The following is a 26772-nucleotide window of genomic DNA, read 5'->3' on the forward strand; positions in this document are numbered from 1 at the left end:
TATGGGAGCTACATGTTATAGTGAACCGATTTAAATGATTTTATAAAATAGTTAAGGAAATATTAAAAAACGGTCACGTGCAAAATTTTGGTAAAATAACTTCAAAACTGAGGGAGTTAAGCTGAGATCCCACGATTGCCGCAATACACCAATTATTGCCTCATTTTATGCATTTTGTGCTTACAATGCCCAATCAAATACAACCCGGTTGCGGCAATCGTGTGATAGCTCGATTGGCAATCATAGGGCAATGAAAATTTAAAAATTGCGGCTATATTTATTGTGTTCTTGTGCGGCAATTGAAGTGAACAATACACAACAATATTTAGGCTGTTTATTAAAAATTTACTTTTTTGCTTCTTTTTGTGTCCAAAAATCACTGAAATGAATATCATTGTTTTCGGAAGCAACATAACTTTTAATTTAATTTGTATTCAAATTATAATTTTTCTTGAAGTCCGATGACGGAATCTTTGCTGAGATATATAACACCACAAGCAAAACTCATCCGAGAAGAATACGAAACATGTTTTATGTCACCAATTGGCGAACTGCCATGACAGTATAAATTTATTAAAAAAAAAACTTAACAAGTTCAATACAGCCCACGACGAAACGATAGAACCTCAACATTTTGACCAGTTTTGACTATTTTTCTTCTATTTGTTTAGTGTTCATTATTTTTCTATAAAAGTATAGCTCATTGTCTAACAAAAACCGCGTAAATCAAAATTGCAAGCCTTATACAAAAAAATTAAAAATTTCTTAAACTTTTGTACACAATTGCACGCTTTTTAATTTGGATTTCTAGAAAAAAAAAAATTTGTTCAGTTTTATAGCTCATTAAAATTTAGTACAATAAGTTTTTAGCTGACGGTATTATGCACTTTCTTCTATGCAAATTACTTTGTAAACTGCATAACAAAATTGTTTCGAGAAATCCGAATTAAAAACCATTGAATTGTGATCAAAAGTTTAAGAAATATCTATAATTGTTGTATAAAGTTCGAAATTTGGATTTATGTGGTTTTTACTAAACCACGAGCTATGGATTTCTAAAAAAAATTAACAGTAAACAAACAAGAAAAAATTAAAGACTGATTAAAATGTGCAGGTGCTATCTTTTGTTGCGAGCTGTACATATAATTATAAAATTTCACTCCAAACATAAATTATATAAATTCACAGCTTTCATTTAAACATACATAATTATTTTGTACCAATTTTACTTTTAATTAATAAAAAACTCTCNAATACACAACAATATTTAGGCTGTTTATTAAAAATTTACTTTTTTGCTTCTTTTTGTGTCCAAAAATCACTGAAATGAATATCATTGTTTTCGGAAGCAACATAACTTTTAATTTAATTTGTATTCAAATTATAATTTTTCTTGAAGTCCGATGACGGAATCTTTGCTGAGATATATAACACCACAAGCAAAACTCATCCGAGAAGAATACGAAACATGTTTTATGTCACCAATTGGCGAACTGCCATGACAGTATAAATTTATTAAAAAAAAAACTTAACAAGTTCAATACAGCCCACGACGAAACGATAGAACCTCAACATTTTGACCAGTTTTGACTATTTTTCTTCTATTTGTTTAGTGTTCATTATTTTTCTATAAAAGTATAGCTCATTGTCTAACAAAAACCGCGTAAATCAAAATTGCAAGCCTTATACAAAAAAATTAAAAATTTCTTAAACTTTTGTACACAATTGCACGCTTTTTAATTTGGATTTCTAGAAAAAAAAAAATTTGTTCAGTTTTATAGCTCATTAAAATTTAGTACAATAAGTTTTTAGCTGACGGTATTATGCACTTTCTTCTATGCAAATTACTTTGTAAACTGCATAACAAAATTGTTTCGAGAAATCCGAATTAAAAACCATTGAATTGTGATCAAAAGTTTAAGAAATATCTATAATTGTTGTATAAAGTTCGAAATTTGGATTTATGTGGTTTTTACTAAACCACGAGCTATGGATTTCTAAAAAAAATTAACAGTAAACAAACAAGAAAAAATTAAAGACTGATTAAAATGTGCAGGTGCTATCTTTTGTTGCGAGCTGTACATATAATTATAAAATTTCACTCCAAACATAAATTATATAAATTCACAGCTTTCATTTAAACATACATAATTATTTTGTACCAATTTTACTTTTAATTAATAAAAAACTCTCTACGTACCAAAATTAAAAAGAAAACTATCGCAACTTGAACTCCACATAGCACGTTGCAGTCATCGTCGAAAAATAAAAAAAACTGTGCACTCAAACTTCCAAATAAATGCGTCAGTTTTCATTGGACTCAAGGTTTTGATTCTTTGCTTTCAAACAACAACAAATAAATGAGCCCATAATATACAAAGCAGGTGCAATTTTCTTTCTTTTTTTTAAAGAATACGCCATTTTTACACAACAAAGAACAAAACAGAATTTAGAAGTCAGCGCAACATCTTATTGTCACAATTGCTGCATGCTAGAACAATCGTGTGATAAGTGTGGGGCAATTATTGTCACTATATTGCTTTTCGACAACTTACGGCAATCAAAATTGTATAAAAAGAGGCAACCTTGTGACTGTACAGAATTTGATTGGGACAATTTTTTATTGTGTTCCAATACAGCACAATAAAAATTGTTCCAGATTGGTGCATTTGCGGCAATCGTGTGATCTCAGCTTTATTTATAAAATAGTTAAAATTTAAGCAAAGTTTCAAGTACCGCTATCTAGAAAAGTGGAGCCAATCTGGCAAAAGTTGGGACGCGATTGAATTAAGAAGGACTCAATAAAGTAGTTGACTATCGATAGTTTAAAACCTCCTTTCATTGTGGTTCCTCCTTTAATGGCCGTTTTCTCAAGTAACCTATTTAAAGGTTGCTTCAAAATTTATGACTATGTCTGAAGTTAAGCACTTCTATTATCGGTTTTTGGCGTTTGTATATTTCTTGGGCGTAAACAAATCAAAAAAGCTTTCTTTACTACACTTATAATTTTATTTTAAACTAGCAGAGCACCCGACGTCGTTCGGGGTAAACAAATCAAAATATAAAGCAGTAATACAAATATTCAGTTCAGCATAATTTAAAGGAGACAAACTATTTTCTTTGTTTACATTAAGGCATCCTTAGGAGCCATACTTTTGGCTTTACCGTGCTATAACTAATATATATTGATTATCACTTGTGCTACAAATTTTGTTCCATTATTAATATTAGATGGATTAAGGTAACGATCAAATTTCTAAATTAAAATTATTCTACTACGGTACATTCCGTTAAGTTGCCTATTCGATTAGCTGTTTTATTTAGCTGCACTTTTCTAGTAGAATGCTTAATTCGGAAGGAGTTTTATTCCTTATGAACGAACCTTTTTCGTTTAACAGCATCGCAAGATTAAAAAACGATTTAATCTTTCCATTTCAAAATAATCTAAAGACGGTAAGGTTTAAAAAAAAAAACACACACAGTTTTAAATATCCGAGTTATCTAATAGATAAATATAAATATGTATATCCCCCTTTTACAAACTCATTTATATATACTTTACTCTGAAGACCTCCCATAGAAACCTATGTATGAATACCAAATTTCAAGTTCATGTGACTTATGGTTCCAATTTATGGCTGATTATGCCACGCCGCCTTTTATAAACTCATTCATATATACCCTACTATAAGCACCTATCATAGATATGTCTGCATACCAAATTTAAATTTCATGTGACTTATGGTTTTGAAGTTATAGATGATAAAAATTTTCACGCCTATGGGATTTGCCACGCCATCTTTTACAATCTCATTTATATTTATCTTTTTATAAGCACCTGCCATTACTACACTTGCATACCAAATTTCAAGTACGTGCGACTAATGGTTCCGAGGTTATACCTGATAAAAAATTCCACGCCTATGGGATGTGCCACGCCCCCTTTTACAATCTCATTTATATTTATCTTTTTATAAGCACCTACCATTACTACACTTGCATACCAAATTTCAAGTACGTGCGACTAATGGTTCCGAGGTCATACCTGATAAAAAATTCCACGCCTATGGGATGTGCCACGCCCCCTTTTACAATCTCATTTATATTTATCTTTTTATAAGCACCTACCATTACTACACTTGCATACCAAATTTCAAGTACGTGCGACTAATGGTTCCGAGGTCATAGCTGATAAAAAATTCCACGCCTATGGGATGTGCCACGCCCCCTTTTACAAACTCGTTTATATATACCCTCCCATAAGCACCTACTATTGATATGTCTGCATATTAAATTTCAAGTTCGAGGGAGTTATGGTTCCGAAGTTATAGATTATAAAAAAATCCACGCCTATGGGATGCACCATGCTCCCTTTTACAAACTCATTTATATAGACCTTATTATAAGCACCTACAAAATATGTATATAACTTATAGCTGATAAACATTTCAACGAATATGGGATATGCCACGCCCCCTCTTACAAACTCGTTTATATATACCCTCCTATAAGCACCTACCATTGACATGTTTGCATACCAAATTTCAACTTCATGGGGCTTATGGTTTCAAAGTTATAGCTTATAAATATTCCGCGCCTATGGGATGTGCCACGCCCCCTTTTGCAAACTCGTTTATATATACCCTCCTATAAGCACCTACCATTGACATGTTTGCATACCAAATTTCAACTTCATGGGGCTTATGGTTTCAAAGTTATAGCTTATAAATATTCCGCGCCTATGGGATGTGCCACGCCCCCTTTTGCAAACTCGTTTATATATACCCTCCTATAAGCACCTACCATTGACATGTTTGCATACCAAATTTCAAGTTCGTGGGACTTATGGTTCCGTAGATATAGCTGATAAAAAATTCCACGCCAATGGGATGTGCCACGCCCCCTTATGCTTTATATATACCCTCGTATAAGCACCTACCATGGATATGTCTGCATACCAAATTTCAAGTTCGTGTGACTTATGGGTCCGAAGTTATAGCTGATAAAAAATTCCACGCCTATGGGATGTGCCACGCCCCTTTTACCATGTCTGCATACCAAGTTTCAAGATCATGTGACTTATGGTCTGGAAGTTATGGCTGATGCCGGGGCACGCCCCCTTGTCGCATCCCAATTTTTTTCACCCTATTATAGGTCCAGGTGTAATTGCAATACTCTTCGATTTCCATCCGTCCGTTTAGACTGCAATCTGGCACATACATACATACATACATACTTTCACAAATATATAGTAGATTGTACGCTTCAGTAAGTAGTAGTAATCGATATGTAAATAAATAAATGAAATTCGATAACAAAACGCTTTACTTAAACAGAACTCATGGTGAAATTATACCAGGTGTAGTAATAAGAGCAAAAAGAAAGATTTGACAATTTGAAAATTTGCCTCGAAAAAATTCTATAAGATAACCGAATGTGAAGAAACTACATAAAATAAAGCGATAGAGCTGCTTTATTACTACACCTGTTTTTTATTTTCATCGTGGAAAGCAATCTTTAAACATAAAATGAATTTTAAAGTTAGGGCCGTTTTCTCAAGTAACCTGTACCTCAAAGCTCACTTTATATTTAAAGGTTGCATTAATATTTATGATTGTGTCTAAAGTACAGCATTTTATTATCGGTTTTAAAATGGTTTAAAACCAAGGAACATACAGACGTCAAACGCCGATAATAGAAATGCTTAACTTTAGACATAGCTTTATTTTTAATCCAAACTTTAAATATAAATTGAGCTTTAAAGTTAAAGGTTACTTAAGAAAGCGGCCGTAAGTGTGTTTACTTTTCTTTCTTTTGTTTTTCGTTCAGATGGCTGTGGTCAGCGAACCACATTGCCAGATCAGTCAATCAGTACGTGTCAAAAATAAATATAATTCTTAGATATTTAAAGATTAATTATACAATACATTTGATTTTCCAGCTTTTATAATATATATTATTTTTTGTTTTAAACCATTAATTCGGCATTATATTAAAGTAATTAATTACGAGAAACAGTAATACTTATGTACACACATATTGTACACTCTTTTTTTTTTAATATAAATCAAGTACAAGGTTCACAAGTAGTTTTTTTTTTTTTTAACTATACATTGATTTCGTTTTCCTTTATAAAGTCAATAAGCTCAGACAAATACTCTATATTTTTGGTTAACAGAATCTCCTTAATAGATTTGAATTTGGATAACAACGTAAAACGCGCTCTGCTAGATCTGTACTTGTTACAATTAAAAACTGAATGATCCAAACTTTCAATTACATTGCATGATCTACATATATTGGATGAATACGATTTAATTAAATATAAATACTCACAGTCATAACGATGACCACACATGAGTCTATTTATGATTTTAATTTTATTTGGTGATAAGGATGTCTTATGAAACCATGGTTTCGATGGCGGCTCCGGAAATATTTCAGCAAAAAATTTACCTTTGTTACAAGATAATTGTTTATAATCATATACCCATTCGGCTCGAAGTGAAATATATATTTTACGCACAGCATCATTATAGCTATATCTTATGTCGACAACCGTACCGTGAATCGCAGCCAATTTAGCAGCTTTGTCTGCCTTTTCATTCAGCGAAAAACCTGAGTGACCCGGCACCCAAACAAATTCACATCTATCAATCGATGACCCCTCCATAATACTGTTGATCTGATTCACTGTATGGTTCTTTGTAGTATGCTTCTTTAGCATCGTGCAACTAGTTTTACTATCGGTAAATATTACTATGTTCTTTAAATTACTCTTGGCGGCCACTAGCACCGCACATTTAATAGCAAGTAGTTCCGCCGATAAAGACGATATATTATCATTGATTTTGTATAAAAATGATATATTCTTTGACAGCATATATGCAGCTATTCCGCTTGTAGTCTCATTGACCGAGGCGTCCGTTGCAAAAATGTCGAAATTTTCTCTCTTATAGTGATTCAACCTTTCAATACACAGTTTTCTAATAGCCTCTTTTGAAATATTCGATTTTGAGTTTGTTAATATATTATCATCAACTAGATACTTTGAACTTCTACAGATTTGGGTGTCTCGATCCACCTTGTCAAAAATTTGCTGAAATTTCGAATAACAATAACCGTAACTAGAATTTAGTAATTTATCCGCAGTAATATTCCTATATAGGGGATCGTTTACCTTCATAACGTTTCGCCGGAGTAATCGATTCTGAAAAGTTTCAATGGTTTTGTCAACATATTTTGCAGAGTGACACGTTGTAGTTCTAGCGTATTCAAGTTTCGACATAACAATCGACTTGTATAAATTGAGAGCTGGTCCAGGTGCCAAACCACCATTTACACTAGTCATCATTTTGACTGCATTTGCGTTTGACGTACTATCTTTGATAATATTCAAGTAATGGTCTTTAACACTCAGACTGTCGTTTATCCATTTTCCCAGGAACTTAATAGATCTTGTTTGTATAATATTTGTGTTGTTTATTTGAAATTGAATATTTTTTTGGGAACCTTTTGCGAAGTATATACATTTCGTCTTGGCTAGATTAAAATGCAAGTTCAAGTGGTTACATTTTTCATAAAATAAATTGGATTTCAATGCTAAATTCTGCACCGCACTGTCAAAATCCCTTGCATATGATACAATTGCAAAGTTTTTAAGTTTTTAACTTAAACACGACCCCTGCGGTATACCTCCAGTCACCTCAATAGACTCATTTCCCAACATAATTCTTTTAGAGAAAAAATTCAGTATCCACGATGTCTTATCAGTTTGAATTCCACTTCTGGTTAGTATTTGTTGCAACTTTCCCAAGTCGACACAATCGTATGCCTTCGATATATCCAGTGACAACATAACCACTTTAAACCCTCTCTTTTTCTTAGATGTTATAAGATGTGTCAATTCGTTAATACACATGGTACCGGATCGATTTTTCCGAAAAGCATAAGTTGTCTGTGGCAGTATTTTTAAATCATTAACGGATTTCTCTAATCTACCTTTTATCATCAAATTAATTAACTTAGCGCAAACTGATATTAGTGATATGGGTCTGAAATTCTCCAGAAGATTCTGGTCAAGCCCTCTTTTAGGGATTGGAACCACAATGATTCTCCGCCACTCGTCCATAAAGTCATTGTTTAGCCAGGATGAATTAAGCGCTCTCAGAAAAAGTTCAAGGTTAGTGCTCGATAATGATTTAGTCATATCATATTTGATTCCGTCTATACCCGCTGCAGTAGCTTTCGATATTCTGGCTAAAACCTCTTCAAGATCATTCAATTTAAAGGGAGTGGCATTTCGTTCATTCGTATGTAATAGATTTATAGGAACACTAGTAGGTGGTATCTGGCTTTTAAGATGTAATAAATATGCTAAATTTTTATTAGATTCCCAGTGTTCACGAACAGGAGGGTTACTCGCTAAAACCTTGTGGTTACGCACAGATCTCCAAAATTCCCTAGAAGACGAGGCTCTACTAATTTCTGTCAAATACGCCTCTCTCGATTCCTTTTTTGCCTTATTTTTCGCTTTATTCCATATCTCGGCCGCTTCTTTAAAAAGTACATAATTTTCGTGATTACAAAAACGCGTTAGTTTTGATCTTGCTGCACGCATCCTTCTGAAAAGTACATCTAATGACTCATTCCACCAGGCCTTGGGAACAAATCTCGAGCCCACCGGGATCCTAACCTTCGCTGCTAGCATAACCGATCTGAAAGATTCGGCAATATCCTGTGGTTCACCAGTCAACCTAATACTAGTTAAACCCTCCAACAATCTTTTCTTCGAGCTAATCATCACATATTCCGGCATCTCTACACAATCGATCTTAAAAACAATAGGTTTATGCGGACTTTTACCCAAATACACGCAAGGTGTATCCCAAGTAAAGTCCGACCTCCCAAAATTCGAAAAAGGTTAAATCCAACACGCTACTATGATTTACTACATGGTCCGTAGTTCTGAAAAATGTATGATTCCCGTTGTTTAAACAGTATAAACCTGAAGCTTGTATCATATCTCGCAGCATTAAACCTTTCTGTGCATCAATTGTGTCTCCAAAACTACGGCAGCGAGCATTGAAGTCACCTCCAATAACTGTGTAGGGATTTAAGCTAGCAAATTGACATATTTGGTTACATATACTAGTGAAATCATCAATTGAAACTTGTGGGGGGAAATATACAGAAATAATATTGATATTGGGTTTCAGGTTGATGGTTCTAACCGCCACCAAATCAAAAACAGTGTTCATATTGATTTTTTTAAACTTTATATTTTTGTGGAGCGCAATGGCTACGCCTCCATATCTATCCTGCCTAAATTTACGTATCAGATTATAATTTAAAAGTCTAAGTGCAAAATCGTTCTCATTAAAATAGAAAATTTCTGAAAATAATGCTACGTCAATCTTATCGTTGTTCACAAAATATTCTAAATGGTGTTTATTATGGCTATAGCTCTGAACATTATATTGCAAGAACTTCACCATTACTCAAATCGTTACTTAATATTCTTAAACTTCTTTCTTTCAATATCATGAACTCGTCTAATAATTCTCCATCCCCTATACCTTTACATAAACACGCACACATTTTAACCAAGTCACTAATGACTCGCTCTAGCTCAGTAACCCTATGGTTGTTCACCATCATAGTAGCCACCTGGCTGGAAACCCTTTGTTCTACTCTCTCCCCTTGTTGCGCTGTTTTTACTTTACTCGTGTTCGTATTCATGTATTTTTTTGTCATTTTTAACCGACTTCCAAAAAAGGAGGAGGTTATCAGTTCGTCGGAATCTTTTTTTTTTTGTTTTTTATGTATAACTTTGGAACACGTAAGGTAGTGTCTCAGAGGTGGTCCCACACTAATCTGGGTAAGATCCGATCAGTGGATCATGATATATATATATATATTTTTTTTTTTTTTTGAGAGTTGAAGTCGGTTTTTTTTTTTGCTAAAAATTACTTGTGTTATATCTTGTCTTGGTTAATGATCTATTCACCTCTTCTTGAGTATCCCTCGCGTTCTCTTTATTTTCTTCTCCCAATTCAGGAAAATTGCTGTCGTAATCTTCTAGTAATGAAAACCTATTCTCACGTCCATATTTTTGTCTATACTCGTTATAAGTGATGTTTTCCATAGTCAAAATCTTTTGTACTTCTTGACGCTGTGCCCGTGCAGGACATGTTTTAGCAAGTGATGAATGATTAATCGCGCCACATAGTAGACATTTAGTGCTTTCGCAATCCCCCACACAACGTGGGGTGGCACCGCATTGCAGACACCTAGCTTCCCTAGCTTTACAAAAACTGGCAATGTGGCCGAGCCTACCACATTTACGGCATTGTTTTACCGCAGGTACAAAGGCATTTGCATAGCCTTATTTCCTTCGGAATATTATTTCCTTTAAATGCAATTTTAATAGAAGTCGTGTTAACGTATTCTTCACCCTCACGCCTGGTCAAACGCTTGACCGACACAACTGGTATACTGCTTTCAATGTTGTTCACTATGAATTCATCGCTATATTTGAGCGGCACCTTTCTTATAATTCCATATTTCTCAACCAAAGACCGCGATATATATGCATTTAAATTCTTCTTCGTGAAGTCATTATTTTTGATAAAATTGTTGGCATTAACGCCGCTGTCGAATAGCAACTTTGCACGCCCGTTTCCTATAGTTGTTAAATATTTGAGTCCTATCAAGGAAAGGTCATCGATAATTTCCATAAAAAACAAATTTGAGAATATTCGCTTCCTCAAACCATTCTTATCCGGTAACACTTCCAAAAATACAAAAAATTTTACTTTATCTTCCTGCATATAGAAATATGGCTGTTTTTCGACAGGTGATAGTAGCGGATGCATTACATTAGTGAGGTTATGTTCTACCGGGGCCTCGCAATTCGTAAGACTTACCTCTTGCATTATTATTTCCTTAACCGCCATCGATCCATTTTTGTTTTTACAATTTTTACTCTCAGAGTGACTCATTAGATTTCCTTTTTTTCCCCATAATTATATACGTTTCTGGGTCGTCCCCATCTTCCCCCATCCAGAGGATGGTAACTCACAGAATAGAAATTTTTTCACTTAACTTAGGATTAGACAAAGTACTCCACACCAGTGATACAAATATATTATTACAGCTTTATCAAGAAATGATTTTATAATGCTTAAAGCTAACGCCTTGGTTTTAACTTAAACAGTCCTAGTCGCTGGCAAGAGGTTCACGTTCGTCTCCGGCAAATGTCCGTTGAAGAATGTAAGTGTATTTATATTCTCAATATTTTTTTCTTTCGATGCCGATGGTAGCGCTTGACACTATCGATAGTATTGCTGCAAACTATCAACGAGTAATGATAGTTTTTTTCTGAAACATCAAAGCTATCGATGGTGGCACTATCGATAGTTCTACAACTCTACACGTCTTCCTAAGGTATCAAAGTATTCGTAATTGTTTTTAGATTACAATGCACACTTAAAAAGTTTTTAAAATGCAATGCTTCAAAAATTATACGCGATAAACCGGAAATTTTGAAAATTGTGAAAAGTAGAGTTACGCAACTTGATTTACTTGCCATTTAGTTATTTTTGTAAGCACACTTTAGTTACCTACTACATATGAAGTACTAATTGCACATAAAATTTCAAACCGGTATATGGTGTGCTTCAAAAGTTATGACATAATTCATATTTTTCCTCTTAAAAATTAGGGCGCTGTTACGCAGACTATCATATGATCTCTGGTCACCAATTGTTATTGCTTTCTCCAGCGGGTTTTTATAAAAATCTGGATCTTTCTACTCGAAAATAGTTGGCAGCACTGCTGGTTAATCAGTTCAATTCTCTCTCTCTCTCTCTCTCTCTCAAATTTTTCATTGTGCAGTGAAAGCAACAACAATTGGTTACCAGAGATCATATGATCGTCTGTGTAACAGCGCCCTTACATTAAAATTCACTTGTTGTTAATAGTTTTTGAATGAAAACATCTATAACTCAAAAGTTATGCAATACATTGATTGAAATTTTTTTTATTTAATTTTAATTTTAGGCTTCAAGTATACATCTATGAGTTATATCCAAAAGAAATCAGCTTGATATAGTTGACGACAATGAAAATAAAGCTAAATAATGCAAAGGTTACCTGTTTTTTAGATTTGCCCATACTATTCCATTTTACAAAATTAATTCTGTAAAAATGGAGTATTTTGCTTTGGGTTTTATAGTGTACTTTAATTCAATTCAATATGTACTTGTAATTACAAAGTTTAACTTATATACTGAATGAATGAACAGCGAATAATATTATAAAAAAGCGAATGGACTGTATGCAAATGATTTTCAATATGAATCGTACAATGATAGTTTTAATTCAGTTAAAGTTAACACTACTTCATTAAATTCAGGTATCGTAGTAATTACGTTCATTTAAATATTTAGAAAGGGTTGATTTTAAATATAAGAAAAATTGATTGGTTTTACGTATATGCAGTTTCCCACGTCGATATGATTGTTGTAAATAGAAAAGATGAATTCCCACGTGTTGTTGTTTTAGGCAAAGCTCCCTCGCTGTCTGACATCCAGGTGATGATGTTGCGAAAATGAAAAGAGACCGGTTTCAAATGCGATCGCTGCATTTATACCTACTCAATACTGGAAGGCATCCAGTGGCGAGTTCGAATGCAGACAGGGATGCTTTACAAAAGGAGTTTGCAGGGATGCTTTTCAATTACTGTCGACAGTGATTCATTGCGATTTAAATGAATGCAAGTCCTTTAAACATAGCGCGCCCCTTGCACTTGTGCAAGATCAACACGCAGCTGCTGCAATGCTTTGATGGCCGCATCAAGTGTTTTACGAGTTTTCTCGGTCTTGTGTCTGGGTGCTCGTCGCGAAGACTTCTTAAATGGCTTTTTCTCTCCTGGCTTCGGTCGGTGGAGTAGCCGCAAAGCCACAGTGTCGCACACTCGAGTGCGTACGTGTCATGCAAATAAAACAATACTCGAATTGACGAACAGTCTCGATGCGCGCGTCCAAGTCCATAGCCAAGAACACCTTGCAGAATCGAAGTGGGTGAAAACGCTGGCATACCAAGCATAGCTGAACCGACGGATCCTTGCGTTGGCGACGCGATGTAAAGTCTCTGCAAATTTTATATGGTTTAGTAAGGTTGGGATAGCTTATAACCACTGTAAAAAATACAGATAGTCAAATAGTTGGAATGTTGGTTTTAAAAGTGTAATCGAGAAGATCAGGGCATATTGGGATAGGGCACAATTTGACGATCGGTCGAGTGAAGGTTCCGTGTTGTGTTCTGACATCTGCAACGCGTACCAAATCGTCCGACCCATGATACACCTTTTCAATACGGCCTAATAGCCATTCATTGGGCGGGAGTGCCTCAGTTTTAATAACGACGAAGTCGTTGACAGATACATTTTGCTGAGGAAACTTCCATTTATACCTCCGATGGAGTTCTTTAAGGTACTCGTCCTTCCACCGTTGGCTAAACTGGTGGTGTAATAGTTTGAGCTTCTCCCATCTGTTCTGCAGAGACAGATTATCCAGCTGTGGTTCTGGAGCGGCCAGGAGGGACGCACCCCGCAAGAAATGCCCAGGAGTTAGGGCTGGTAATTCTTGGGGATTATCTGATATGGGGGAAAGCGGTCGTGAGTTTAGTACCGCTTCGATGCGAGCGAGTAAGGTATCGAGCTCTTCAAAAGTAAAATGGTGACTTCCAGCAATCCGTTTAAAGTGGAGCTTGAAACTCTTTACAGCTGCTTCCCAAAGGCCGCCCATGTGAGGAGCGTTGGGTAGCAAAAACTGCCATTCGAAGCCATGTGAGGTGTACTTGGACCGAATGTCATCTGACGATTCTTGAAGGAAACGTGTGAAATTTTTTTTTTGAAAGCTCGATTTGCGCCGACAAAATTCTTTCCATTATCGGAAAAAATACGCTGGGGGAGACCACGTCTTACGACGAAACGGGAAAAGGCTGCTTGGAAGGCTTTAGTAGAAAGGTCCGAGCAAGGTTCTAGATGAACCGCATTAGTTGAAAAGCAGACAAATACGCAAACGTATCCTTAGAGCATCGGAGATTTCCGTAAAAGAGATGATTTAATATCGGTTGGACCTGCAAGGTCCAGGCCGGTGTGCGTGAAAGGTAGAGAGAAGTTGGAATGCTCTGGTGGTAGAGCTGCCATAATCTGTGAACGGGTATTTTGCTTAAAAATGGTGCAGGTTTTGCAGTTTCGTATGCAGAATTTGACTTTAGATTTAAGTCGGGGGATGAAGAACTCTTGTCTTGCAGTTCTGACCATGAGTTGATGCTCAGTATTCAACAAGAGCTTATGCAAAAATGTAAGATATAAATAACAGAATCGTGATGATTCGGGAAGAATAATAGGGTGCCTCTCCTTGTACGAGAGTCCGGAGTTCGCTAAACGACCATTTACCCGTAGAAGTCCATGGTGATCGATAAAGGGATTTAATGTCAGAAGCGAGCTCTTTTTGGATATTGGTTGCTGGCTTAAAAGTTTTGCGTACTCAGTTGGGTAATACCTTTCTTGAGATAATTAAATTAAGCGTGTTTTGACCCAATGAATTTCTTGTTGAGTGAGAACGACTGTCTCGTAAGTAATAGTTCGAGTAGATTGCTTTGGTCTGATTCGATGGATGAATCGAAACATGTACGAGATCACCCGCGACGCTTTCAACCATGATGAGAACCGGTCTAAAATATCGGATTCGTTTTCCATTGTATTAAGAGCCTCGACTTTGCGTTCCTCGACTGGAGAGATATTTTGTTGAAGTGATGTTGGCCATTGATCAGGCTGATGAGTGGTGGATTAAATCTTGCGGCCTACAGCCTCTGGTGCCTAAATCTGCAGGATTATGGTTGCTAGATACGTGACGCCATTTAATATTTCCAACATTTTGGATTATCTGCGATGTGCGGTTGGCAACGTAAACTTTCCACGTACAAGGTGGTTTCTCGAGCCACAATATCACGATTGATTAATCAGACCACAGACAGATCTCTTTGTCTCTAAGAGGAAGCTGATTGAGAACATTTTTGATACACTTAGAGAGCAGGACTGCACCACACAGCTCTAAGCGGGAAAGACTCACTGTTTGCAAAGGGGCGACTTTGGTTTTGGAGAATAGAAGATATGACGAAACTGCATTATTTGAATGGGTTCGGAGATAGATTGTTGCGCAATATGCCTTCTCAGAAGCATCACAGTCCATCTTGGTATTTGAATGGTTTCGACAATGGGTAAGTCGGACAACCATTGGACCCACTTTTGGAGTGCATGAGGTTTAACGCATTCATCCCATTCCGACCCATCAAGCCATATTTGTTGCAACAATATTTTCGCTTGTATGATTATGGGCGCAAGCCACCCTGCGGGTTCGAAAAGTTTGGACATAGGATAAAATCTGTCTTTTTGTAGCACTTGTAGGTGGATTCATTGACTCGATGGAATACGAGAACGAGTCATTTAATGCATTCCAACGGATGCCGAGTGTTTTGGTCGAACTGGAACAATCAAATTTAAGGAAGTCCGAATCGAGCAAATCTTCGGTTGGGATATGATTGAGCAGTTCTGAATGATTAGCTGTAATTTTCTCTAACGGAAAACCAGCAGCAAGTAAACAATTAATTAATTGAAATTGTGCTTCTACGCAAGACGGGAGATCGTGACCACCTGACAATATGTCATCGACATAAGTTTCTTTTGTTAGGATTCGATTGGCCAAGGGATGAGTGTCTTTTGAGTTATTTGCCAACTGGTGCAAAGTCCAAATAGCTAAATAAGGAGCGCAATTGGCTCTAAAGGTAACGGTCTTGAGTGCAAAATCGGTTAACGTGGTTTCATTTTTTTTGCGGAGGAGAATTCGCTGGTAATGTTGATCGTCTTCGTGCAAGAGAATTTGACGACACATTTTTTGTATGTCACTATTAAAGACATATTTATATAGACGCCAATTTAGAATGACAAACATGAGGTCTGTTTGTCTGTGTTTGTAGAGTAGGTCCAATGTGAAGTATGTCGTTAAGAGACGTACCAGCCGTTGGTTTTGAGGCATTAAATACCACACGGACTTTTGTGGATTTACCGTCCGGTTTAACTACTGAGTGGTGGGGTAGATAGTATGAAAAGAACTTTCTATTTTGAACAATTTCATCGGGAGTGATAACTTTCATGTGGTCGAGATGCAGATATTCGTCTAATACACGATTATATTCTTCCTTTAGACTCGGGTTTTTACTGAGCATATGCTCAATTCTAATCGCCTGCTTCATTGCTTGAGCCCGAGATGGACCCAGAGTGAGATTGGAGGGGAAATCGGACTTAAATGGCAGCCGGACTACGTAGCGTCCATCGCTCTGTCGATAAGTTGTATCCTGATAGATTTTTTCGCAAAATAGGTATTCAGCGGAAGGTGGATGCGGCTCTGATATCTCTTCTAACTCCCAGAAACGTTTAAGTTGGGAATCAATACTTTCGTTTGGGTCTGATACCACGTGCGTAAGGTAAGCGAAACATAGGTTCGGTTTTAACGGACCACTCAATTACCAGCCGAAAATGGTATTTTGCGCGAGAAGGCTTCCCAGGACCTGATGCTTGATGCCTTGAAGGAGTATTTCTGGCATTAGGTCACTACCTATTACCATATCGATTGGACCGGGAGTGTAGAAATATGGATCCGCAAGGTCTAGATCCTTGATTTCTACGAGATTCGGTTTTAGAATGTCAAATGTTGGAAGAAAACTTGTTAGTTTTTGAAGAACAATCGCTCGGGAGTTGAGGCGAATGTTGCATCGTTTTGAAACAAGGGTAATGTGGCAGACACGGTTGGAATTTTCCACTATCTTTCCACCCATTCCGGTTACTGAAAAGTTTTCTCTTTGGGTAGATAGTTGTAACCGTTTTTGTACTTTCTCAGAAATGAAAGTTTTTTGCGAGCCTTGATCAATGAGCGCGCGTAGGGAAAAGTGGGTACCCAAGTGATCAATGTGAACTAATGCTGTTGGAAGTAGCGTGCTCTCATGGTTGGTAGAGAAGTTCGCTTGGATATGGCGATTACTGTCAGCTGAGGACGTAGGGGATTCCTCGAAATTGCCTTCAGTAATGTGCGTTCGGGAACTTTTAGTTTCTTAAATTCGGGGCAAAATTTCAGGGCATGGGTTTTTTTGCATAGCTTGCATGTGAACGAGAGGTGTTCATTGGAATGGTACGATTGAACCTTTTGAGGCGTTTTGTGTGGGAGTGAACTACGGGATTTCGTGACCTTGTATTCGTGCAGACGTTCTAACACTTCATACCTACTGGTAAGAAACTCATCCATCTGGGACCATTTGGGTAAGTCCTTTCTGGATTTGAGCGACTGCTCCCATAGAGAAAGAGTTTCCTCTGGGAGTTTGGTCGAGCAAATATATATAAGTATAAGATCCCAGTCGGCTGTAGAAACTCCTTGAGAATTTAGACACGAAATGCAATCATTGATCGTATTTTGGACTTTCTGAATCCCTTCGCTGTTTTCGGATGAAACCGAAGAAATGTTGAAAAGGATTTTCAGCTGCTTATCTATCGAAATTCTTTTGTTTTCGAATCGGGCCCTTAGAGCTTCCCAGGCGAGAGTAAAATTTTCATCGCACAATTTGTAGTGTTTGACGATGGCACCCGCTTTCCCCGTGTTTTATTTCGCAAGTGGTATAGTTTTTGCGCAGGTGTGAGCTTGGGATGGTTAAGGTATACGGCCTTGAACATATCCCGAAAGGATGGCCAATCCTCATAGCTGCCATAAAATATGGGGGTGTCGCACGGGGGTACCTTTATACAAGGCATCGAATTATCGATGAAAGAAGTAGATTGGCGGGATGTGCCATGGGTGTCACTTGAGCTGCGCTGAAAAACCTTCATTTGGTCTAAGATATGAGACTTGCATATATAATAACCGTCCGTGCACAATTGAAATTTAGTCTGCGCTTCTTCCTTGAATTCGGAAGAAATCGAACTGTCACCGGCGATACAGACTTTTTCATATGAAAGTCTCAGCATTTCCCAGCGAAACTGGAGGTCTTGCATTTTGACTTCGAGTACAGAATCAGCCTGTTCTTCAGGATCTTCTTTGTCGAAGTGCGAGCAGAAATTCACTACATTGTTGGAATCGAAGATGAACTTCGCCATTAATGCGGAAGCGACTGGCATGTTTGAATAAGAATGAACTTTTAATGTTGGGAATAGAAAAAACAAGTTATGCCCTTAAATGTGGGTCAACAGCAAGAGCACGAAAAGAATGGCCTCAAGTGATAAGAGGTTTCACCAAAGCACAAAGACTTTGTAGGCCAATGCAATTGCGATAATAGGTAATTAGCAGATACGGGTGAATTTTATAGTTCAGTTTTTGCCTTGGAAGATTTTGGAAAAAAATTTCCTTTGATTACCCGCCAAAAAATTTAACAAAAATTATTGAATTTGCGGTTGAGGTTGCTTAATGAACCTCTGGACTTCGTCCGTCAGTTCATATAGATGCCTCCTGACGTGCCTCGGCGAGGGCTCCTCTGCACGCAGCTGTCTATTTGGGTGGCCACATCTGTGGCTCCCAGCAAGAAAGTGCTTGCAGAGCATCGTGTTGTGCTCCCTAATTGGGAGCATTTTCGCCTCGTCGTGGAGGTGGTGTTCTGGTGACATCAGGAGGCATCCAGTCGCTGTCCTAAGTGCTGTATTTTGTACCATCTGTAGCTTCGTCCACTGCGTCCTACTGGTCCCCGGCGACCACACTAGTGCTGCGTAGTTTAAAACCGGGCGGCCTATTGCCTTCTATGTTGCCAGCAACGTTTCTTTGTCTTTGCCCCAAGTACTGCCGGCTAGCGACTTGAGGACTTTGTTGCGGCTCTGTACTTTATTGACAATAGCGGTTGCGTGCGCAGAGAAGGAGAGCAGGCTGTCAAATGTTGCTCCGAGACTTTTGGGGTTATTCACCGTCGGAATTGGTGTGTCATCGACGTGAATCCCCAGCGGTAGCCTGACCTCCTTCGTCCAGGTTGTGAACAGGGTCGCGGAGGATTTCGTAGGGGAGAGGGCTAGACACTTTGCAGTGAAGAAGCGAGAAAGTTCGGAGAGATAGCCGTTTACTTTCAAACACAGGTCATCAATTCCATTCCCAGTCGCCATGATCGAGCAATCGTCGGCATAGGAGACAATCGAGACTCCCTCTGGTGGTTGAGGGAGCTTTGAAATATAAAAGTTAAACAGTAGCGGGGAAAGGACACCACCCTGAGGAACCCCCTGTTTTATTTTTCGCTGCTTACTCGTTTTGTCTCTAAACATTACCGACGAATGTCGACCACTCAGATAATTTGCCGACCACCGTTTGAGCCTCTGTGGGAGAGAGGAGGCCTCTATATCTTCTAGTAGCGTGGAATGGCAGACGGTGTCAAACGCCTTTGACAAGTCCAACGCTACTAGAATCGTTCTCTCACAGGGACGGTTACGGTTAAGGCCACGAGTTATCTGAGTGTTTATGGCGTTAAGTGCTGTTGTTGTACTGTGCACTTTACGGAAACCATGCTGATGCTTCGCTGGGGTCAGGTGGTTTGTGAAATACGGGAGTAGCAAGGCCTCTAGTGCTTTCGCTACCTGGGAAAGGAGTGTAATCGGACGATACGAATCTCCTTTGTTGGCAGGTTTCCCCGGTTTGAGCAGTGGGACCACTCTCCCCACCTTCCAGATGTCTGGGATGATGAGAGTGGCCATTGACAAGTTGAGGACCTCCGTTAGGTACGCTACCCCCGCAGGACCCAAATTTTTCAGCATCAGCATGCATATTCCGTCGGGACCCATTTGGACGCTTTCGCCTTCCTGAAGTCCACGCACCTGAACTTCACCGCAAGTGAAAGCAAGGGGGGCACAAGTTGTTGGCAGTTTGTGCAGCCTTCTGGTCACTCGACGCTTGGCTTTGTCCACCGGAGGATGCAGTATGAACTGCCGGCTAAAATAGCTCGCGCATCGCTCCGGGTCCGACGAAGCATGGTCGCCGAAAGAAATTTCGATTCTGTCGTCGTGCTTCGTCGGATTGGACAGTGACCTCACGGTTGACCAAAGCTTACTCACACCAGAGGTGAAGTTGCAGGTCTTCAGAAGCTCTTCCCACTTCTTCCGCTTATGTACGTTTACTAGTTGCCGAATCTCCGTGTTGAGATCCCTGATACGGGGATCTCCGGGATCCGCCTGACGAAGGCTGTCACGCTCATCGGCTAGAACAGCCGCTTCAGCAGGGAAATTTGGGCGTGGGTCGGTGATGCATCCTGCCGGTACGAAGCGGGCTGCAACAGCGGTGACAGCCCTACGGAACTTACGTTCACCAAGGTGGACGTCGGTTGGTGTAGGGAGGGCAGCGAAGGTATTTTCTGTAAATTCCGCGAAGCCTTTCCAATCAGCTTTTGAAAAGTTGATATATGTTCGGTGCTCCGCGGAAGCAAAGTCGGTTGGTTTATCGATCGAGATGACTATTGGCAGGTGGTCTGATGCCAAAGTCAGCATAGGTCGCCATGATATACTGTTTATCAGACCAGCGCTGTTATGCTGTTTATCAGTGCGTCGTCGTTCATTGTGCAGAATGTCGAATCGTCTATCTGCTCAGCCAAGTCAGTTCCCCTACGATCGTTTGACAGGCTTGAGTGCCAAAGATCGTGGTGCGCATTAAAGTCACCTACTACCATACGGTTTTCACCTCTGAGGAGCGCACCTATATCAGGGTGATATCCTGCCGGGCAGCAGGTGACAGGGGGTATGTATATGTTAAATATTTCGAGCTCGACATCGCCTGACCGGATAGCGATGCCCTGACATTCTAGGGTGGTATCCCTGCGGTCGATGTCTGCGACCGAGCAGCGCAGCACGGGCCCTCGGAGTTCCTCGTCCAATCTCGCGTGGTGCGCAGAACTCAGCATGCCCTAAAGTGGCACCAGCCAAGGCTGACTGATGTCACATTACGGAATATCCTGGTCTGACATACCGTGCAGATTGTAGGAGGAACCAGGAGTTGTTGGCGGCGGCGTGTGGGTGGTGGTGCGGTTGTGTGTATTCTGTGGTCTGTAGCCGTTGTGGTGTGGTCTATTGTGTTATGTTGTTGTGCTGTGGTATTTGTGTGGGACTGCTCAGGTGGACTGGGGTTAGCCGTGGGGGCTGCTCTGTTAGAGCAACAGGGGGCCACAAAAGACGTGGTCCACTGCCGATATGTCCGTAGTCCTGAGCAGACTCTGAGGTGACTCCACCCCTCGCAAGCATTGCACTTGACAGAGGTGGAGTTGTGGTGTAGTCGTCTCTGGCATACACAGCAGGTGTAGGTTTCTGGCCCTGGGTTTGACTCGATGCCAGCCCTGAGGAGGAGAAAATGTAGCAAATGTAGCCCTATGGACGAACAACTTCTGAGATACTTCGCCGACCTAAACGGGTTAGATCGCCGAAACAACAGCCCTTGGTCGGGTAAAAACCCGAGTCATTCCGGTACGTAGAACCGGCTGTCGTGGGAATGAGTCTTATCTACCGGTGATATGTATATCGCAATTGGAAAAGCTTCGTTTAGAAATAATTGTTATTTTGTATGATAATTAAATTTGCTCTTAGCAGAAACAAGTGCTGTATAAATCCAAAGTATATTTGAGGTTAACGATAAGTATTGAATTCGATTTAGATTTGGGATAAAAACCGAAAATTGTATGCACCTTAATAGTATTGACTATATATAATAGTATTGACTAATATCGTACGGAGCAAATCAGGATGTACTATTTTTTACCTACTGGGAAAATCCGTTGCTGTTTGCTACTAGGTAAACGCACTATTCGCGTTAGCTAAACTCCGTTTTGCTTAGCAATTTGATATATACATGCATACAAATTCTAATAAGAAGACTGGAACAAGTGAAAAAACTGTTTGGTTGAACGCCAACCCAAACTAAACTTCACTGATGTACATATACAAGTGTTTGTATGTACTACAAATATACGCACCCCAACTATTGATTAAATTTTATGTAAACCGGTATTTTAGGCTACCAGAACTTAGTCAGTTCGCTTCAGATAGGGGATGAACCGTAAATTTTAATCACTTTTTACATAGATACCATTTAGACATCGTTCGGAGTAAATTCGTTGTCGTATGCCTACTGGGTACATGCACTTTGCTCGTTAACTAAATTTCGTTTTGCTGAGCAAATTGATATATACATACAGATTCATCGACGTAGCCAGAATGAAATTTAGGGGGGGGCTCGACCCTATTAAGCTGGCATTTCAGGGTACTATTTTATATATATATAAGGAAAATTTGAAAGTTAGGGGGGAGGGAGGGCGTGTAGCGAAGAAACATAGGCACAAATATTTGGAGTAAGCGCAAAATGAAATGGAATTGAATGCATATGTATATGCATTAACATATGTACACAAGTAGGTCTATATATATGTGTATACCCGACAAGACATTGCTGAGCACTTTAGCAAAATTCTAACACATTTACACTGGTGTTTTTGTATTATGGCATAAATTAGTAGTTTGAATATTAGTGCTGAGGACTTTCTGATGACAACATTGAGGAGAAAGTACTAAATTTTTGCCCATGGCCTGAACGAAAATTAGGACTTTTATAAGCACTTTTGTAATTAGCGATAGTGTCAATACGAGCACTCATATGAAACTCAGCTGTCTTGTAGGGTATCTTCGAAAAGCAACGAGAAATGTGTAATCTTAAAAGAAGCAACGAGTGCGAGAGAATTTAGGGTTTGATGAGAAGCAACGAGTTTACTTATATGTGTACATATATATAACAGCATATACATATGTATATATGTATATTAAAACCGTTTTAGAGCAACGGTTAATGCAGATTGTACAGTTGGTACGTAAGTATATCTGACAAAATATATATGCGAATATATATGTATATGAATGCACAGACTTACGATTTTTCCTTGATACTTCTCATTTTGTTTGTAAAAGGATTCCACCGATGATGTGCGCATGCCGATACTGTATGTAAGCAGGTTGCAAATATTGGAGGCTCCCGCGATGTGCGCACGTTGATTATTTCCAATTGACTATGCTGGAGTTTAGTCCCACGGTGAGCGCTAATGCTTGGATGGGCGCTTGTTGAGGAAGGTTTCCTTGCGATATGAGTAGTCCCGCGTTGGGCACTGAATTTTTGCGTGCGCCTGTTGCAAATATTTATTCGTTCCTCCGAACAGATTATTAAAAAGTATAGGCTTTAACTTCTCACGAAACTTTTTTGTGGTTGCGTTTTGCTGAACAAATGATTTCCCTCGTTGCAGCGAGCTCAAGACGAAATTTAAATTTTTTGCTGTTCGCTGTTTCTGCTGTTAGGTATTTGCTGCTGGTCGCCGACAAAGAAAGAAAGATGATGTGCAAAATGACAGTTGTGGTCTAGTGTTGCGTAGCGTAGTGTTTTGCTTTGGGTTTTATAGTGTACTTTAATTCAATTCAATATGTACTTGTAATTACAAAGTTTAACTTATATACTGAATGAATGAACAGCGAATAATATTATAAAAAAGCGAATGGACTGTATGCAAATGATTTTCAATATGAATCGTACAATGATAGTTTTAATTCAGTTTAAAGTTAACACTACTTCATTAAATTCAGGTATCGTAGTAATTACATTCATTTAAATATTTAGAAAGGGTTGATTTTAAATATAAGAAAAATTGATTGGTTTTACGTATATGCAGTTTCCCACGTCGATATGATTGTTGTAAATAGAAAAGGCGAATTCCCACGTGTTGTTGTTTTAGGCAAAGCTCCCTCGCTGTCTGACATCCAGGTGATGATGTTGCGAAAATGAAAAGAGACCGGTTTCAAATGCGATCGCTGCATTTATACCTACTCAACACTGGAAGGCATCCAGTGGCGACTTCGAATGCAGACAGGGATGCTTTACAAAAGGAGTTTGCAGGGATGCTTTTCAATTACTGTCGACAGTGATTCATTGCGATTTAAATGGATCCAAGTCCTTTAAACAAATTCTATTAAAAAGAATTATTATTTTTTCCATCATTTCATCTCTGTAATTTAAATGTTTTAGAACATTGCCCACAGAACTCATATTAACTTTTTTAATCGCATCGAAATAATCTGGTAATTTTAATTACATATGTATGCATAAGGGAAAAGGCTAAAAATCCGTAAAAAAAAATTCTCAAAAGGCTGGATTTCCCGCTTTCCGCAATTTCTCATTTCCTGCCGCTAAATGGGCTTTGAAAAAGCCAGGTCTCGCATCGTAACGTCCGTTCACGGATCGAAAGCGATACGAAAGAAAATTACGTGATACGTCAGGCAGCATAAGCTGAATGGGACAAAGAGTACGTTTACGTATTTCATCATCCGAAAAATGTGTTTTTACGTGACAGGTAGTACGATATCGTTTGTTGCGATTCGAGCCCAGATTTGACGGGAAAATAGCTAAATTGGCAGCCCTGCTCATACGCCAAGTACGATTATGTACGAGTACGGTCATGTACGATATGACGTATGAGTAACATTATTTCCTGCTTCTATTTCATATTAAAAATTATTACACATATTCATTTGACCATTCAAAAGGGATTTATTTGTCCACTGATTTTCATCGTTAGTGGCTTAATTTTTTGGTAACAGAACAGGCTTTAACCATAATTAAGTTTACGTGTCTCGACGTTTTTTGTTTCAACAACAAATTCGTTTAATTTGAAAATGTATACACTTGTTGCCATTTGTAAATGAAAAAAGTAAGAAACTATTTCTTCACTTAATTAATTTAGTTATTTCCATAAATTTTAAAGATATTCTGCTGAAAAGGCTGTATTCATAATCGAAATGCAGCTGAAACCACAGTCGATATTGGAAACCCCATAGGGACTACAAAAAGAAAGTATTAATCAGAAGAAATATACATATAGGTCCTGTTTTTGTCTGTCAGAAAGAATTTTAAAAAATCCATAAATTTTTTTTTGTTTGAAATGCAACTATGGACACCAGCCTGGTAGTGAAGCTTGCGAATTCTGGAAAATGTGCGTTCGTGCAGAAATTGCAACTTTCTCTATTTGAGAGAGAATTTTTTCCTACTCTCTAAAATTTTTATAATGGATAATTCTTTCTGTACGTTTTGACGAACATATCTAATAAGCTGCTATGTTAATGGTTTACAAATACATACATAAAAATTTTTGCTTACATTTATTTGCAATTGTTCTCTAAAGAACAACGTACTTTTATGACTACTTTCCTTTTCACTTTTTTCAGAACTGTAAAGATATCCACTATGTCAAGGCTAATGATAACTGCAATCAGCCACTAATCACGCCAGCGAAAAAACTTTCAGAGATTGCTGCGGAACACATACGCAAGACATCCTTCGAGGAAGTACCTCTTCACACTGCCTGTCTCACATATTTAGGCTTCTATTTGCTTATGATTCTTGGTTATATAAACCAGTTGCTCTTTGTGCCAAAGGTCGCTAAGGAGGAGAACCGTGATGGCTATGTAACACTCTATGATGCCTTTGAGAGTTTCTACTCGCGCTATGTGTATCGACGTGTGCGTGATTGTTGGAATCGCCCGATATGCAGTGTGCCCGCTGCGGAGGTTACTCTCAAAGACCGTGTGACTAACGACTACGGCTGGAGCTTTCAATTTACTGGAACTGAGACGCTTTGCTTGAATTTGGGATCTTATAATTATTTGGGGTTCGCTGATGCCCAAGGTCCTTGTGCACAGGATTCCGAAAATACAGCCCAGGAAATGGGTTTGGCAATGACTTCGTCACGAGTTGAGTTAGGCACAACACAACTGCACTTGGACTTGGAGTGTTTGACTGCACGCTATTTAGGTGTAGAAGATGCAATTGTATTTGGGATGGGATTTGCCACGAACGCGCTTAATTTGCCTTCCCTGATTTCACCAGGTTGCCTTGTGTTAAGCGATGAAAAGAACCATGCCTCGATCATTTTGGGTCTACGGCTATCGGGAGCCACAACGAAGGTGTTTAAGCACAACAATATGAGCGATTTGGAGCGGCTGCTTCGATATAATGTGGTCCATGGCAATCCGAAAGAGAGAGGCAAACCCTGGAAGAAGATAATGATTTTGGTGGAAGGTGTGTTCAGTATGGAGGGCTCCGTCGTGCGTTTGCCAGAGATTATTGCTCTTAAAAAGAAATACAAAGCTTACTTGTATTTAGATGAAGCACACAGTATTGGCGCCATGGGCCCGAATGGAGGTGGTGCTGTTGATTACTTTGGCGTGGATCCTAAGGATGTAGATATACTGATGGGCACTTTCACGAAGAGTTTCGGTAGCGCTGGAGGCTATTTAGCCGGTTCGAAGGTATGCTTAATTTTGCGAGTCATTGAGATTCGTATTTAGTGAATCTGTGTTTTGAAACATTATTTGCAGCAACTAATTGACTTTTTGCGCACAAACAGTCATGCACATTGTTATGCCAGTAGCATGTCACCTCCCATTGCTCAGCAGATTTACACTTCGATGAGCATTATAATGGGACAGGATGGCACCGATACTGGTCGTAGGAAGATCAATCAGTTGGCGCGGAATACACGCTATTTCCGTCGCCGTTTGGCACAAATGGGTGTTATCACTTATGGGCACGAGGATTCGCCTGTGGTACCCATGTTGGTGTACTTGTTTTCGAAAATAGGGTGAGGCTTTGAGGCATTTGTTTGCCATCCCTTGAT

The 26772-nt window shown here is 38.7% G+C and overlaps 1 protein-coding gene across 1 annotated transcript in view; it reads left to right on the forward strand.

The window, feature by feature from the left end:
- LOC108364007 (serine palmitoyltransferase 2-like) overlaps positions 1-26772 on the forward strand; it is a 43743-nt gene that overhangs the window by 16034 nt on the left and 937 nt on the right. The window contains exons 2-3 of the mRNA XM_017617547.1: positions 25322-26404; positions 26474-26736. Coding sequence (XP_017473036.1) covers positions 25322-26404; positions 26474-26736 — 1346 coding nt within the window. The remainder of the gene's footprint in view (positions 1-25321; positions 26405-26473; positions 26737-26772) is intronic.

This window comes from Rhagoletis zephyria, unplaced genomic scaffold (genome assembly GCF_001687245.7).
Source record: "Rhagoletis zephyria isolate East Lansing unplaced genomic scaffold, Rhagoletis_zephyria_1.1 Rzeph_scaffold_01436, whole genome shotgun sequence".
NCBI lineage: Eukaryota > Metazoa > Arthropoda > Insecta > Diptera > Tephritidae > Rhagoletis > Rhagoletis zephyria.